The sequence below is a fragment of the Cervus canadensis genome, chromosome 13 (genome assembly GCF_019320065.1).
Source record: "Cervus canadensis isolate Bull #8, Minnesota chromosome 13, ASM1932006v1, whole genome shotgun sequence".
Taxonomy (NCBI): Eukaryota; Metazoa; Chordata; class Mammalia; order Artiodactyla; family Cervidae; genus Cervus; species Cervus canadensis.
This window is the reverse complement of record NC_057398.1, coordinates 58,888,368-58,907,434: the sequence shown is the minus strand read 5'-3', so window position 1 is coordinate 58,907,434 and position 19,067 is coordinate 58,888,368. Positions and strand designations below refer to the sequence as shown.

Sequence of the window (19,067 nt, the reverse complement as noted above, 5' to 3'; positions counted from 1 at the left end):
TGATATCTATGTTATTTGTTAATTACAAATTGTCAGCCTCAATCACTTGTTGTATTAAAGTCATCTCCATTTATTATAGTAATTAGTGTCTGCCAGGGAATCTTCTTTGAATTTCATAAATGAAAGTCCTTCAATATTTTCAAATACTTGCATCTGTAATCAAGATGTTATGGTTATACTCTAGCCTATCACTCCTCATATAGAAGGCATTTCATAAATATTTCTTAAATGAAGAGAGCAAATAATGAAACCACATTATAACAGTAAACATACAGAGTAATTATTAATTTTATAATGTTTATTCCATGATGAAGAGTCACCTCCACTGTCTTTACCAATAGCATGAATACTTAACATAGGTAATATGTTCTTAATGGATTAATAAATCATTGTATTTTAGGAAAATTTTGCTGAAATAAAGCCATGCAAAATTTATAAATAAAACAGCAAATTGTGCTCCTTATTCGCCACCTGACAAAAACAAAATAAAATGCCATGTACATTCCACCTTACCAGTAATACCTGAATTTAGTAATGTTCATTCATAAGTACTTCTTGATTTATACTTTATTAATTTTGGTTATAAATATTATACAAATTGTATACTAAAACAAGCTTTTTGCACTTCATTGTTTGAGAAATCTAATAATGCTGATGCAATAGCTACATTTATTCGTATTCACTTCTGTATTTCATTTAAATACGGGCAAATTGCTTTTCCACAGTGGGGGCAACCTTCCCTTCAGTGGCTTGTACATCCTCAGTACCTAACTCTCATCCTTGTCAGTATCTGAAACTCAGAGTTTTTAATCTTTACCAACCTCATGGGTATAAAACATTGTCTCATAGTTTTGGTTATTTCACTGCTAACTAGTAAAAGTTCAGATCTTTTCACATGTATTTGACCAGTTAAGTTGCCATTTCTGGCCTTTTCTGTAAATTGTTGTTGTTGTACTTGCTAAGTTGTGTTCAACTCTTTGCAACCCCATGGACTATAGCCCACCAGGCTCCTCTATTCGTGGGATTTACCAGGCAAGAATACTGGAATAGGTTGCCATTTTCTTCTCCAGAGGATCTTCCCAACCCAGGGATCAAACCCACATCTCCTGCATTGGCAGGCAGATTCTTTACTACTGAGCCACCAGGGAAGCTCCTTCTGTGAATTATCTGTTCATTATCTTGGTATGTTTTTCAATTAGTTTGTATGATTTAAAAGTTTCTTTTGTTATATTCATTGTGTTGTCCAGTATCATCAGCTAGTCTGTAGTTTTTCATTAAAAGGTAGCTTTTGATGATTAGAAGTTTCTAATTTTACATAGCCACCTTTACCAATTTCCTCTTTTATTAGTTTGTGCTTCAAGTGTCCAGAAGTCATAAAGACGTCCTATGTTTCCCAAGGGAAAAATGTTGTTTATCTTCATAAATAGATAATATTGGAAAAGGCAAGACCCTGCCACTTACTATATTCCCTAAATTTATTTCCACTATTTTACTTCTCTAATAATCTGTATATTAGAATAAGTTTGTCAAGTCACAGAAAAAAAAAAAAACTGCTCCAATATTATTAGAATTGGATTGAATTTATAACTGGGGAGAACTGACATGCTTTTGATATGGAATCTTTCTCTACACGAGCATGTTGTAGTTCTCTATTAATTTAAATCTTATAAATTTTTTTCAATAATGTTTCCACCATATATATAACTTGGTAGATTTTCCTTTGGATATCACTATAATTAGTATCTCTGTTAAATTAAGCTTACCATTTGCTTTTTGTTATATAAAAGGCAATTGATTTCCACCAGTCTACCCTATTTTTGGATTCTTTTCTGTTCGGTCACCCAGTCATGTCTGACCCTTTGTGACCCCACGGACTGCAGCACGCCGGCCTCCCTGTCCCTCACCATCTCCCGAAGTTTGCCCAACTTCATGTCCATTGCATCGGTGATGTCCTCCAGCCATCTCATCCTCTCAGGCCCTCTTCTCTTTCTGCCATCAATCTTTCCCAGCATCAGGGACTTTTCCAATGAGTTGGCTATTTGCATCAGACTGAACTCATTAATATTTAATAATCTGTAGATTTTCTTGCATTTTATGACCAAATCATCTTGTCTTCAGACATTGGCAGTTCAATTATTTCTTTTTATTTAATAAATACTTTTATTGAATTATAGTTAATTTACAATATTGTGTGAATTTCAGGTATACCGCAAAGTGATTCAGTTACATAGGGGTATACACGTATACGGTAGTAATAGTGTACCGTTAGTCAGTCATGTCCGACTCTTTGCCACCCCATGGACTACAGCCTGCCATGCTCCTCTGTCTACGGAATTCTCCAGGCAAGAATACTGGAGTGGGTTATACACACATACATATATATTTTTTCAGATTACTTTTCATTATAGGTTATTACAAGATATTGATTATAACTCCTTACGCTATACAGTAGATCCTTGTTGGTTACCTACTTTATGTATAGTAGTGTGTAACCCTGAATTCCTACTTTACTCCCCCACCCTCACTATCCACTTTTAACCATAATTTTATTGTCTATGTCTATAAGTCTATTTCTGTTTTGTAAATAAGTTCATGTGTTTCACATTTTTAAATTTCACATATGTGATATCACATGACATCTGTCTTTCTCTGACTTACTTAAGATGATAATATCTAGGTCCATCCACATTGCTCTAAATGGCATTATTTCATTCCTTCTTATGGTTGAGCAATATTCCATTGTATATACATAGCATATCTTACTTATCCATTCGTCAGTGGACATTTAGGTTGCTTCCATGTCTTGGCTATAGTAAACTGTGCTGCTATGAATACTGAGATGTCTATATCTTTTTTAATTGTTTTCTCTGTATATATGCCCAGAAGTGGGATTTGCAGGATCATATGATAACTTCATAGGAAATAGATAGGGAAACAGTGACTGACGTTATTTTTTGGGGCTCCAAAATCACTGAAGATGGTGATGAATAGATAGGGAAACAGTGACTGACTTTATTTTGGGGGGCTCCAAAATCACTGCAGATGGTGATTGCAGCCATGAAATTAAAAGACGCTTACTCCTTGGAAGGAACTCTATGATCAACCTAGACAGCATACTAAAATGCAGAGACATTACTTTGCTAACAAAGGTCTGTCTAGTCAAGGCAATGGTTTTTCCAGTAGTCATGTATGGATGTGAGAGTTGGACTGTGAAGAATGCTGAGCACCGAAGAATTGATGCTTTTGAAGTGTGGTGTTGGAGAAGACTCTTGAGAGTCCCCTGGACTGCAAGGAGATCCAACCAGTCCATCCTAAAAGAGATCCATCCTGGGTGTTCATTGGAAGGACTGATGCTGAAGCTGAAACTCCAATACTTTGGCCACCTCATGTGAAGAGTTGACTCATTGGAAAAGACACTGATGCTGGGAGGGATTGGGGGCAGGAGGAGAAGGGGGCAACAGAGGATGAGATGGCTGGATGGCATCACCGACTCAATGGGCATGAGTTTGAGTAAACTCCAGGAATTGGTGATGGACAGGGAGACCTGGCGTGCTGCGATTCATGGGGTCGCAAAGAGTCGGACACGACTGAGCGACTGAACTGAACTGAACCGAACTGATGATAACTTTAGTATTTTTAAAGAACCTCCAAACTCTTCACCATAATGGTTGTACCAATTTACATCCCTACCAACAGTGGTACCTTTTTCTCCATACCCTCTCCAGCATTTGTTATTTGCAGACTTTTTTGATGATGGTCATTTTGATTGGTGTGAGGTGATACCTCATATGTATTTGTATTTCTCTAGTAATTAGTCATGCTGAACATCTTTTCATCTGTCTGTTGGAATTTTCTCTTTCCAATTCTTAAAGTGATTATTTCTTTTTCTTATCATACTGAGCTGGCTAGATCCTTCAAAAATATGTCAAATAACAGACAGTCTTTTTATTTATTTTTTAGTTGAAGAATAATTGCTTTACATAATTCTGTTGTTTTCTGTCAAACCTCAACATGAATCCTGACCTAAAGTGAAACACCATTATGTGTACTGTTGTTTAAAGAAATTTGTAGGCTTTTTTTTTTTTATCAGATTAAGGGAGTCTGCTTCAACTATGCTGAAAATATTAATCTAGATGGATACTAAATGTTATCAACTGTTTTCTCCAAATACATTGAAATGAGCATGTTTTTCCTCCCTTCATAGGTTAATGTAGTAAATCATATTAATTAATTTTTAATGCCAAGTTTCACTTGCATTTGTGGAAGGAACTTGATTTGGCTACTATAAGTTATTGTTTTTATAAATAGCTAGTTTGGTCTGTTATTTTAAAGTTTTTAGGCTTATGTTTCCTAGGGAGAATGATCTATAAGTTTTCTTTATTTGTACTGTCCTTTTTTGACTTTGTTTCCTGGCCTCCTCACTTCTATTGACAGAATTCAAAAAAAGATATGTGCCCTCAGATAAAAACTTAGCATGTTATATATTTAACTTTATATTGCTGTTGACTCTTGTATCCCCACCACCAATTTAAGAGAATGTAAAGAAACTCTTCACGAATAAGAATTGTGGTTTTCTCAGAGATATAAACCTATTTCTCAGTAGATGAGTACCCAATACAATTTTATTGGATTAATGAAAGATTCATAATTTTAGTTGGCAATGTTTTCTTATTCTATTTTCTTGATGAATTTATATAATAATGAAATGATTAAATGCATTCATTCACTGAGAACTATATACTTAATGCCTACAATGTGTTCTGATTAAAAATTCTATATAATATGCTGAAACCATCTTTATTGATTAATACAAGATCAATGTTTCTAAATTTTCTATGTGATCTTGACAAGAATGTATATTTTTCACAGCTGGATACAGGAACCTATTAGTTCAGGCTTCAAATTAGTTCAATACTTAGTTACTAAGGTTTTCCTATTTGTGTTTGGACTGGCTGTTTGATCAATTAAAGTCATCTATACTGATGGCAGACTTGTCAATTTCACCTTCCAGTTCTGTCAAAATTTGCTCTATATTTTTGAATCTTGAAGATGTATATAAATTTAGAATTGTATTTTTTTATCCATTATATGTAATGGATGTTTTATCTCTAATAAATTTTTAAAGTCTATTTTATCTAATATGAATATAGTTTAAGTGAGTTTTCTTACATTTTCAAACTTTGTGTGTGCTTGTGTTTTAGGTATATATCTCACAACCTCAGCATCAGTATCATGTTAAACTGTATTCAAGCCTGTGCTGTGCTTAGTCGCTCGGTCTTGTCCGACTCTTTGCTACCCCATGGACTGTAGTCTGCCAGGCTCCTCTGTCCATGGAATTCTCCATGGACAGAAGAATACTGAAGTAGATTGCCATGCCCTCCTCCAGGGGATCTTCCTAACTCAGGGGTCGAACCCAAGTCTCCTGCATTGCAGGCAGATTCTTTTCCACCTGAGCCACCAAAGAAGTCCAAGAATACTGGAGTGGGTAGGTAGTTTATTCCTTCTCCAGGGGATCTTCCAGACCCAGGAATCAAACCAGGGTTTCCTGCATTGCAGGCAGATTCTTCACCAGCTGAGACATCAGGGAAGACCATATGTACTCCAATATATCCTATGAGCTCCCCTGGTGGCTCAGTTGGTAAAGAATCTGCCTGCAATGCAGGAGACCTAGGTTCAATCCCTGGGCCAGGGCGGATCCCCTGAAGGAAATGGCAACCCACTCCAGTTTCTAGACTGGAGAAATCCCATGGATAGAGTAGCCTACAGGCTACAGTTCATGGGGTAAAATATCCTCCCAAATTTGAAACAAGTGACCTAAGAGCACACATTGCACGATTTAAGTTTGTTAAGGTATAATTTTGTGGCCCAGAATGTGGTTCATCTAGTGAATGTTTCATGTGGGCTTGAGAAGAACGTGTATGCTACAATTGTTGGATAAAGTAATCTACAGGTGTTCAATTAAACCCAGTTGATTGAAAGTATTGTTGAATTTCCTTCCTGATTTCCTGCCTACTGGATCTGTCCATTTCTGACAGAGGGGTTTGGAAGTCTCTAACTATGATAGTGACTTCGTCTATTTCTTTTATCATTTCTACCAGTTTATGCCTTACATATTTTGATGTTCTGTTGTTAGATACTTATACATTAAGGATTGTTGTGTCTCCTCACAATTGACCCTTTTACCATTATGTAATACCGCATTTTATCACTGATAATTTTCCTTTCTGCTAACTGTGCTCTAAAGTTAACATTTCAGTGTTTACTATAGAGTTCTTTTGATTAGTGTTAACATATAAATCTTTATTCTTTTAATCTATATGTGTCTTTATATTTAACATGGATTTCTTAAGGACAACACATAGTTTTGTCATGTTTTTGATCTTCTCTGCCAAACCCTTTTAACTGATACTTAGGCCATTAATGTTTAAAGTAATTACTGACATATTTGGAGTAATATCTATTGTATCTGTTACTGTTTTCTATTACTTTCACTCTTTGATTCTATTTTTATCTTCCACTTTTTCTGCTTTTGCTGTCTTGATTGTGCATTTTATGTGATTCCATTTTGTCTTTTCCCAGCATATCAATTATTTTTTACTTTTTAAAAAAAATCGATGTCCTTAGAGTTTGCAATATACAACTAATTCACAATATTTACAACTATTCTAAGTCCCCTTTCATATAACGCTATACCACTTCATGGGTAGGATAAATATCTTAAAATAAAATAGCACTCCTAGGTCCTCTCTTCAATTCTTTGTTGCTATTTCATTTGCTAATACATGAGCATATTATGCTATTATTATTTTGATCAAATTATTATCTTTTAGATCAATTAAAATTTTTAAAAATGTTTTTATTTTACAATCACTTTTTTCTTCTGTAAGTCATCTTGTTTATTTATATAGATCCAAGCTTCTGATTTATATAGCTTTTCTTCTCTCTAATGAACTTTCAACATTTCTTGTAAACAAGTCTACTGATAACAAATTCCCTCAATTTTGTCTCATTTCTCCCTAACTTTTGAAGGATTAATTTTTCAGGTTACAGAATTCTAGGTTGGTGTGTTGTGTCTCTCAAAACTTGAAATATTTAATTTTTCTTGCTTACTGGTATCTGAGATGTCAGAAGTAATTCTTATCTTTGTTCCCCTGTAGGTTAGATGGGTTTTTTTCTTTGTAGTTTCTTCTCAGGCTTTTCTTCTTTATCTTTGATTTCCTGTAGTTTGACTACGATATGGAGGCTTCCCTAGTGGCTCAGATGGTAAAGACTCTGCCTGCAATGTGAGAGGCCTGACTATGATATGTCAGGGTGTAAATTTTTTTAGTTGATTTTGCTTGCTATTTTCAGGCTTCCTGGATTTGTGTGTTGCTATCTGACTTTAATGTAGGAAATTCCCAATTATTATTACTTATTTCTTCTTTTTCACTTTTTTCTCTTTCTGATATTTCCATTATGCATATTACATCTTTTGTAATTATCTCAAAGTTCTTGGATATTCTTCCTTTTTAAACTCTTTTCTTCCTCTTTGCTTTTTAGTTTGGAAGTTTCTATTCACACGTCCTCAAATTCAGAGATTCTTTCATCAGGCTTGCCCAATCTACTAATGAATCCATCAGAGACATTCTTCATTTCTACTGCATTGTTTTTGATCTCTAACATTTCTTTTTTAAGATCTTTCTGCTTATATTACCCATTTATTGTTGCATATAATTTTCCCATTAGAACCTGCAGCATATTAATCACAGTTGCTTTAAATTCACGACCTGGTAATTCCAACATTTCTGCTATATTTGAATCTGAATCTGATATTTGCTCTGTCTCTTTAAACTGCATTTTTGCCTTTTAGTATGCTAATTAAAAAAAAATAATGATGGATTGGATTGAAGAAAACTGCAGAAAAGAAGGCCTTTAGTGAATGTGGTGGTAAGATATGGGGTCAGAGAAGTGTTCTATGGCCCTATAAATAGGTCTCAGTCTTTCAATGAGAGTATGACAGTCCTTCAATCTGACCTGTTAGGTGCAGCAGGATGACTAGAAGGGGATGGAGTAAGATATTTTCCTTCCCCTTAATAACATTTTTGATGTCCATTTAAATAGTATCATGCTATTTTTATAAACTCTACCACATACTATTACTGAGTTTATATTTATTATTTAATATATTATCAAATGAGATTATTATTTAACCTAGCTTATATATATTGGCTAGTTTACTTGCTCACAGTTAATTTTTGCCTATCAGGCCTTTTTCCTGAAATAATTCTATTTCTTTATAAAATATATCCTTAAAAATTTTCTTAGTGAATCTACACCAGTGATAAAGTTGATAAATTTTTGTCAGACATAAAGTGTCATTTTTCTCCCTTGTGTCTAAATGATAGTTTAACTACAAATATAATCCTAGGTTTGTTGGTTACTTTGTCTTTGCACTTCAGAGGTACTATCCCACTGTCTTTTTTTTTTGGCTTCTGTCATGGATTGAGATATCCAAAGTTTCAATTTCTTATAAATTCATATCTATAAATAATTTATCTTTTTCTCTGGCTACTTTTTAGGATTTACTCTTGGTCTTTGGTAATCATCAGAATCACTATATATTATCAGTGTATTTTTCATAGCCTATTTAGGATTCAGAAGGATCATGTCATTACTCAACTTTTGCCAATTCTTTACCCTTATCCCTTTAAATACCACGTCTTCATTTTTTATATGCTCATCATCTCTATTCTATAAAGCTGTCTTAATCTATCCCCTTGCTCTTAACCTCTTTTTCTTGTTTTAAACTTACATTTTCAAGGTGCTTATGTACACACCTATTTCAGGGAAACAAGAATAAGTGTTTTTCAAAGATTAATAATATCGTCCATGTGTTAGATAGGAAATGAAATTCTTGATTTTGATTCATGAAGTGAAGATCTAATGTAGATTCTATAATATAAAGTGCCTGGATGCTAGTTACATGAAAATGAATTCATTAGTGTTACAAAACTATAATATAAAATGAAATACATTTAGAGTAAAAAATTTCTGTGAGCAAATAGAAAACATAAGTAGTAAAGCTCAATGTGTAATAAAAATATGACACAAGTTAGTCATGATGACTCATACCTCTGGACTTTAGTTCCATAAAGGAACATGCTCTCTAAAATAACAGGAAATACTCATTTACATAAAAATCAATGTAGAGTGTGACGATGGCACCATTCAAATTGTTGAATGGTAGAAAGGGTTATTATATAAAATGTTCTAAGCTGGCTCTGCTATTTATAATACCAACAAAATGCATACTGATAGTTTGATCTTAGTTAATTCATAAAATCCAAGATTAATGTTATAAAAGGGTCACAAATCAGAGCCAAAGAATAAAGGAGTATTCATGGTTACTAATAAATTGCTCCATGAATGCTTGGCCACCCTTACAGATAATGATGTCACAAAATGATGAAAGAATAGTTAAGCAGCCAACAAAGTGCCATTGCTTGGCAGAGGCACTGATCATTGCATCATTCTTGGACCAGAGCCCTTGAGAGGTGAACACAGCTATTAAAAGAAAATGAAAAACTCTCAGGATGCAAGTTTCAACTGCCAACACTTTTCTTGAAGCTAGATTCTATCAATACTTGAACTCTTAGAACAGGTAAATAAAGTTCCAGAGGAGAAAAGAAGTCATGCCTATATTGTAGCTATGCCACCATGTTATCCGACATATACTAGTTAGTTCCATACACAAGTTTCCAATTCCTAGGTTGCATTCTGCACTTGTGAACTTAACACATATTTTTGAAATTTATAATGGACTTCCTGAGCAGGTGGACCAGAAGTACTTTTTTACGATAAAGCTAATATGACTAGTTAGGAAATGATCTAAAAAGTAAAAAGGAGTTGGAGTGGGGTGGGATTTAGAAGTCTATATATCAAAATAATATTTATTGAATAACTCCTTGATATGAAATTTTAGAGCAGGCAAATTAATCTACAATGACAAAATGGTGGTTTCTTCAAACAGGGTTGGCGGGGAGATACTGAACACAAAAGAGAGCTTGCGGAGAGGAAAAGGTTCTATATGTTGATCACGGTGGTTACTACAAGGTTATACATTTGCCAAAACTCAAACTATACATTTTTAAATGGGTATAATCTATTATATGCAAATCATACTTCAAGAAAGTTACTCTATAAAGAAAAAACAAGATATTCCTATATGTCAAATTTGGTAAAGAGATCAAGAAATATTTGTATTACTTCTTTTTTTTTCTGACCCTTGATCTCCTACTCTTTATTAGGAACATATTCCACAAAGGCCTGCCTTTGGTATCGATAGCAGGAAAGCACAAAAACTTTGCTTTTGTGAAGATTAAAGGAAAAGTGATGGGTAAAAATACTTGCCACTGGGGCAACAGTCATACACCCCTGCCACTCTGGACGCAGGCTGACATTAGGACTTAAGGAAAGACTGTAATCAATGCTGCTTTACCTCCAGATGTTGAAGCTGATGTCCTGACTTCAGGAATTGCTTGCTAGAGTTAGCACTCGCCCCACAAACACACACACATACACAACAAAAAGCAAAAAAAGAAAAAAAAAAGAAAAAAAACTTGTCTTTCGAGTGCACAAGGTTTTTTCCCCATAGAATGAATCCTTACACTACTCTTTGAACTCATATTAAAAATGATACTTACCAGTATATGAATTTATAATTATATCAAAAAACCATTTAAAAATTAAAAATACATGTATAAGTGACAATTATTAGTCAAATAACATTAAGCATTTTATTTTATTTTTTTTTGTAAATCCATGGCTGATTCATGTCAATGTATGGCAAAAACCACTACAATATTGTAAAGTAATTAGCCTCCAAATAAAAATAAATGGAAAAAAAATAAACAAATGGAAACATCAAACTAAAAAGCAAAAAAAAAAAAATTAAGCATTTTAAAACAGTATCAACAATCATATGATCTATGGAAGCCTGATGCCATGTAATCCTGAAATCTACTTTAAAACATTCAACTCTGCTCAAAAGTCATTGAATAGTACCTAGTCTGTTGGCATTTGTTTGCCATAGATTAATCCTAAAATGGACCAGCAAATTAACTACTCACTGCTTTAGCCATTTGGAGGGAAGAAATGTGACAAATGCTCAAAATTTTTCTCAGTTAAAGAAATATGCTATTATTATTTATGGCAACCATAATACATTATGCTCAAATCATAATACATTGTGTTTAAAGTCTTAAAATTGCCAATACCATGCCAAAATATGTCAGAGTTCCTAGTCCAACAGCACTGAGGACAGTCAGTGAGTCTCCTCGAGATAAATATTTTAAGTTTCACAAAAAGCAGTGGAATGTTTAAGAAAAAGTAAGTATGACTTTAAGTTCACCTTAGAATCAATGGTATCTTTGGTTATAGATATTGAGTTGTTTTGGGTTATTTGTTAGGTTTTTTTTTTAACTTTATGAGTGGACAAAATAAATAGGAGCAATGAAATAGATGGCTGATCTTACTATACCCAGAATAATCAATAATGTGTTCTAACTATTAGTATAAGTCTCAAGTATTAGAGTAAGTTTTATTTTTTAGGGTTTACAAGCTTAAAATTGTCTGAAGACCAGATAGTTAACATGAATGAGGTCACCAAGATATAAGGCTAAGGATAGTAGTAAACACAGTGGCAAGTGAAGAGGGATAATGCTCTAGAGAGGGTAACTGCTACCACGAGTTAGCCAGCTGTTACCATGGGGAACGGGGGCAGCGTTGGACTACTTTCTAATTAAGAGAACTCAAGAGATGTAATAAAAAGATGGAAGGAAGGAAGGTGAAAACTCTTCTTGGAAATTAAAAAATTGAACACTGTTCCTACCTGAGGACCACCACTTTGCAACATCAACTTTACAAGCAAAGAATATTTTACAGAAAATTCTCTAGAATGACTATGTATATGGACACACTTCTGATTTCACCATTCCATTGCCCCAATTTAATTCATTTTCACTTCTGCTAAAAACACTTTCTCATAGGACTGACAATTGCCAAGAACTGGCATATTCTCAAGGCTTACGTTTTCATCTGTTTGCCAAATGGCTGTAATATAAGTCACAAAAGTCCTGTTTATTGAGTAATATTATTAATGGCTAGCATAATACTGTGAAATTGAAGACACTCCTTTTGGATTATGTCCAGATCTTTAAAGAGAACATTGTTTTCAATAGGATATGAATGGCTTATATTAAAACTTGTTGTTTAAAAAGTGGAACGACGTGAAAAACACTTGAATAAGTATATTTTCAAATTATTGTAGGGCCAGTTTTTCAAATATAAGTCCCACATGTATTAAAATATCTAGAATGATAACAAAAGAAAAGGTCATGCTATGAATACCTTATAAAATCATTCTTCATTTTCAACACACTATTGAAAATATCATAGGACTGAGAAATCATTCAGCTTAACAGTTTATTGACTTTTTCCCTTCAGTTGCATTTGGGAAGGAAGTGAATGATATTTGTTGCTCTTTTATTTATGGTACAATTCATGAATTATCAAAATACTACAAGAAGGAAGATAACAGAAGAGTCAACTTTTAAACTTTTGTCTTCAAAAGGCACTTAATGTCTAAATAAGAAGCATTAAAACATATTCTCAACATAAATTATAGTTAATTATTTCACTAGTTCATAATTCAACAGTCACCACCTGAGACCAAGTCTGAAAATCCCAACTTGACTTCTGAAACCAATCAAGAGCCTTGACTCATTTAATGGCTCTATTTTTAAGAGGAAGCATGAAATCACCCAAGAATCATAAGATATCAATCACTGAACTGTGAGCATTTAGAGAGAGAAAAGGGAAAAATATGGGATGGGGCATGAATAGGAAGGGAGATGGGGATGAGAAAAGGGTAGAGGAACTAACCAGCCAAAATAAAGCAAGAGAAGCTCAAAAAACAATGTATCAAATGAAAGTATTAGGCAGTCCTCAGTCTTCATTTACTAGATCTATTCATATCAAAGTGTCCTACTCAATTCATCCCAGAGCATTTTTAAATTGAGTTATTAGTGGACTTGGGGAGGAGGAGTGAGGTTATAAAAGAAATCACTGACTGCAAAAAAAGGAGTGTCTATTTTAAATGATCAAAAGGAGACAACACTAAGAAAAACAGTATAAATGTCACTTTAATATCAAGAGCAAATCAAAGTGCCCAAAATTTAAATACACAATTACAGCTGAATAAAGAGTGAATCAATGAAGTTAATTAAAATAATTTCCCTTTGTGACAATATGGTAAGCCATATAAACATTAAAATCAATGTTTAGAGATCTTTTCATGATATACTAATACAATCACACTCAAAGACTTCAGTGTTAGATATCTGAAAAATATAGAAGATTCTTTCCTTCAAATCGATTAACTAGTGGCAAAGACTAAATGTATAAATAAAAAATTCAGCAATATAAATCCATGATCTGGAGAATATGTTCAAATGAACATCTGAATTAGAATGTGGAAGTTTTGGTTTGAGCACATAGAAAGAAAGGTGGCTGTAATCAAATCAAAGACCCTACGTTGAAACAGAAGATTAGCAAGACATTCTAAATATGTCAGAGGATGGGGTCACAAAGAGTCAGACAGGACTAAGTGACTAAACTGATGAAAATACTAAGAACCATTGAACCGTACCCATTAAATGCATGAATTGCATGGTTTAATAATTGTTGTCTCAAACAAGTTGTAAAAAAAAAGTGCTAACAGTTTAAGAGAATTAAAATTCTTGAAAAAAAAATATAAATAAATAAATAAATGTACCAGAGGAATGCTGCATCTCAGATATTATTCTTGCCATTGAACTATACACACTAATGCTATAGTTGAAAACAAACTAGATTAAGAATATCAGAAGACAAAAATGGAGTTTGTCAAATCCTTTACAGATGGTTTTTAAAACAAGATATTCCATGAAATTCTAAAACAAACTACACAGAGAAGTGAAGTGACTAACAAAACACAAGTCAGGGGAAGATCTAGAAGGCAGGAAAGCACGAGAGTCATATGAGAGTCAAGAGACAGTGCTGCCATTTTAAAAGCTAAAATGCACTAATGTTTAATCTCATATTTATATAACAAAAGATACAAATATAACCATTCCATACTCTTGTCAATGAAGAACTGCTTTTTAGAATAACAACTACATAAAGTAATCCACTGTATTTACAACTTGAATTTAATACATGTGAACGTGTTAGTCACTCAGTCATGTCTGACTCTTTGTGACCCCATGAACTGTGGCCCACCAGGCTCTTCTGTCCATAGGATTTCCTAGGCAAGAATACTGGAGTGGGTAGCCCTTCCCTTCTTCTTCTCGACCCAGGGATTGAACCTGGGTCTCCTGCACTGCCTGAACCACCAGGGAAGGCCCTTAATTTAATATACACATGGCAATATAATCCTCCAAAAATTTTGTACCAGTTGGGAGCTCCACCAATGTTATATTAAAAATTCATATTCTCACAAATCTAAATGTCATCAATTTTGAAATTTGTTGCTAATCTGATAGACTAAAAATAAAATTTTATTATAATCTGCACTTTCCTAATTAAAACTGAAGTTGGTAAACTTTGATGCATTTGTTGAAAATTGTCTTCTTTGTAAATTGCTTGTTAATATATTAACCCCTTAATATTATTACCTTCAACAGCAAGGATATCAAACAAGTCAATCCTAATGGAAATCAATCCTGAATATTCATTGGAAGGACTAATGCTGAAATTGAAGCTTCAATACTTTGGCCACCTGTTTTAAAGAATCAACTCATTGGAAAAGACCTTGATGCTGGGAAAGACTGAGAGCAGGAGAAGAGGGCGGCAGAGGATGAGATGTTTAGATGGCATCACTGACTCAATAGACGAGTTTGAGCACACTCTGGGAGGTAGTAAAGGACAGGGAACCCTATGTGCTGCAGTCCATAGGGTTGCAAAGATTTGGACATGACTGAGTGACTGAACAACAAATATTATTAATTATTTTCCTTAGTATTCTTTAAGCATTCTTTGTGTATTAGGGATTGTGGCATAGTAAAATACATATTTTTTGTCTCTGGCACACAGCTCCTAAAACTTGTAATTTCCTAACTGGTAAGAGTGATAGGGGCATATTTTGTTATAGACTTGGTTTCTATTCCCAGTTCCTAAAATAGTTCCAGAACAAAAAGGTAAAAAATATGCTTATATTCATAACAAGTGCCTTTCCACCTGAGTTTATTTTAATGAGATGATTTTTGGAAACACCTTAAGAATAAGGGCTGGTGCCTGGGAAGACAACCAAGCGGTCAGAGGAATGGAACTTTCCGCCTCACCTCTAGATCTCCAGGGAAGTGAGAAGGGCTCAAGGTCAAGTTCAATGGCCAATGATTAAATAAATCATGTGTAATGAAGTATCCACAAAAATTCTAACTGAAAAGGTTCTGAGAGCCTGCAGACTGCTAAACCCATAGAGGTGCTGAGAGGGTGGCATGCTCAGAGAGGGCATGGAAACTCTGTTCCCCTTCCTCCTGACCTTCTCTGTGCATCCCTTCCATCTGGGCTTGCTTGAGTTGCATCCTTTTATAAAAAAAATGGCTATCTAATAAGTAAACTATTTACTTGAGTGTTGTGAGCTTTTCTAGCAAATTATCAAGCTCAAGGAGTGCATTAGGGGAACTCCTAATTTGTAGCTAAGTCAGACAGAAGTTGTAGTTAACCTGGGGATGCACTACTTCCAGTTGGCATCTAAAGTGAGTGAGATCTTCTAGGACTAAGCTCTAAACCCATGAGGTCTGTTCTAACTCCAGTCAGTGTCAGAACTGAATTAAATTGTAGGACACCCAGTTGGTATCCATAGAGAACTGAATTGCTTGGTGTAGGGGAAAAAAAACATATATCTGGTGTCAGAAGTGTGATCTGTAGTTGTAGGTAGAATGGTGTGCGTATCCTTTTTAGAGAGATCTCAAATCTCTATCTGTTAAATATTTTCAATCAGCTCCATCACTTTTCACTGCTGTGCTTAGTCGCTTAGTCGTGTCTGACTCTTTGCAACCCTATGGACTGTAGCCCGCCAGACTCCTCTGTCCATGGAGATTCTCTAGGCAAGAATACTAGAGTGGGCTGTCATGCCCTCCTTCAGGGGATCTTCCCAACCCAGGGATTGAACCCAGGTCTCCCACATTGCCGGCGGATTCTTTACCATCTGAGACACCAGAGAAGGCTTCACTTATAAAGAATACTTGTATGACAAAATGTGAGTATTTTTTATGACTCCTGATATGCTTCTTTCTTTTGTATTTCATGTTTTGCTTACATAGACCCCACCCGAAATTTAGAAATATTGTTCTAATCTTTATTTTCATAAATTTACAGTTGTTTTTACATTTAATTTTTTAAGCACCTAGATTTTTATACATGTCATGAGGTAGGTAACTTTATTTTCTTACAAATTGGCAGCCAATTGCTTCAAACACCATTTATTGAAGATGCCATACTCTACTTTTATTTCTGCTGTAACCCTGTTTCTGCTGCTATAACCCTCTTTCATATCATCTGTTACTGATGTTTATGCTGAATATTTATTTCTAACAAATCTCTCTTAACTTTTTTTTCATTTACTTCTTATTCCTAAAGATGAAGCTAAATTTCCACTTCAAGTATGAAACTTACCCTGATGATTAGAGACAAACTAAAGCAATGTAACTTCTAAGTGATTTTACTATAGATTTTCAAATTAACTACTAATTAAAATTCCTGATATCAGAAATAAATTGAACTTGATTGATGCAATCACATAAAGATCTCTTTATATACCTTTGCACAAATGTACCCTTTAGGTGTAGCAATCTGATCCTTTTCTTAGTTCCATCTATTTATATGCCTTAAAAGTTGTTTTATAAAATATGATAATGCTAATGAAACAGAAAAAAACAGAAAAAGAAAACCTCTGGGTTTAGTATTAGTTGTTATTTCTCACACAGAGTATTTTTAAATAAAGTTTTCAACTTTACTCATAGCTTTCATTTTTCTCTATGAAGATGTTTTCTGAAATAATTAACAGTTTAAGTTCATATCAATTTACTTTTACTCATAAGGAGAAGTTAGACCAAGTCAAGTTTAAAGGATTTATATTCAACATCCCACCCACTTTTCTGAGATTCCCATGCATAAAGAGAACTCACATGACGTCCTTCAGTGAAACTCTCCTGAGAGCAGAGGCATCTATAGGGCTGGCTTGTTGTGTCACAGTTATTGGCATGACCATAGCACTGACATCTGTGGACAGGAGCATCAGACAACTCCTTAGAAACACCAATTCAACTGTGAGTATACTTAAAGATCTATGTGTGTAACCACTATACAAATTTAACAAGAGGCAAGGTTATTAATCAACACAAAATTCAGTTCCTCTTTAATCATATGGGTAATATTCATAACATTTTTAAATTAACACTGAAGTATTGGAAGGATGTTCATCAATATCCAAACCACGCTGTTTGTGAAGTTGATTTTCAAACTCATTCTGAGTTGTTTATACTAATATTAACCATGTGGCAAACCTGTCATGAAAAGGCATTTACTGTAACTACTGAAGAAAACACAATCGAGACTACAAAGTTCAGAATAAACTGAAGGATAAAGTTAACACATTTCAATTTGTCTTTTTCCTCAAAATTAGATGGTGAAAATTTAACAGCTATTTTTTCATTGTGCTATGACTTAACAAACAACATTTATATGTTGATATTCCAATCTGCTTTTAAATATGTGCTTTATTCACAGGATATATCGTTCTTCTAGCACAAACTAATTCTAAGTAGAGTCTATATATGCTGCATTTCCATACTAGGGAGTACGCTATCTTGTAGTTTTCCAACTATTCATTTGTTTAACTTTGCTCTCTACTAGAGCCAGATATTTATAAATTACTTAGAGTGTCCTAGAATTTTCCTTTATTCCTTTATAGGAAAACAGATATTCCTCATAAAACTGTGAATTGTGAACTTACAGAGATCAAGCTCAGTACTTACAAACTAGCTGCTACTACAGTTGTAACTTCAAATCTAGCTTCTTCTCTTTGATTTCAAGAATACTTGAAAATTATGTTCCAGAAAAAAATAAGCAAAATATTCAGCAATTCTTTTCTAAGTTGGATTCAGGGTATCATAACTTCTAAACCCAACAGCTTTTGAAAATTGATTTCCTAACAATGTGATATTATGTACAGCAAAGACTCACATACAAATCTCCCCCAAAAATCTTAGAATAGGAAACAATTTCAATACATGGAGACTGGAATCTGGTTTGCTGTAAAAGGCTAATGTATTTTTAAATGAGTATGACAAAAATTTGTCAGAAACAAGATTCATCTAGAAAAGCACACTCAAAACCTTGGTCATGAACACTACCTTCCAGTGATGGTAATTTCATTGACTCCATAGTATCTGTGTCTGGGGCTGACAGGAGTCTCAGTTGTATGGTACTGTCCATGGAAATGAAGTCGTACTTGTGTGGCCTTAACAAACTCTTGAAGAGATGGGGTATTATAGAAATTATTGTATCCAGGACGATGATTTGGTCCAGGTGTTAGGATGCTAAAGGTGACATTACCACAGGAATATGGAGTAAAACTGTTGATGAAATTTGAAATCATGAGAAGCTATTCATATTTTTGACAAAGCAGACATTATAACACAGTATTAGTAATAGCTTAAATTCTTCATTCCTGGAAACAAACATTTCATATACTTTATATACAAGCAATATGAGAGCATCCCAGAAAATATAGTAAAACATTTCCCTGAGGACATAATAAAAATCCTATTAATATATATAACTTGGTAGATAATCTGAAAATCAATTTTAAAGCACAAGTGAGACTGTAAGCAAGAGCTACTCTATAAAATCTTACAGGGATTTTAAACATTGTTTAAAACTCAGTTTAAGGAACAGTCTTAGAAAAATCTTCAAGAAAATTGGTGGTTGAGGAAGTCTCTACCAGCTTAGCTAGCTTGCATATGGGTTACTACTGCACATTAGTC

General features: G+C 34.0%; 1 protein-coding gene across 1 annotated transcript in view; it reads right to left on the bottom strand.

The window, feature by feature from the left end:
• Window positions 1-19,067, bottom strand: part of USH2A (usherin) — an 893,901-nt gene that overhangs the window by 778,789 nt on the left and 96,045 nt on the right. Inside the window, exons 8-9 of the mRNA XM_043484771.1 lie at window positions 18,435-18,656; window positions 17,208-17,301 (exon numbers count right to left, since the gene is read on the bottom strand). Coding sequence (XP_043340706.1) covers window positions 17,208-17,301; window positions 18,435-18,656 — 316 coding nt within the window. The remainder of the gene's footprint in view (window positions 1-17,207; window positions 17,302-18,434; window positions 18,657-19,067) is intronic.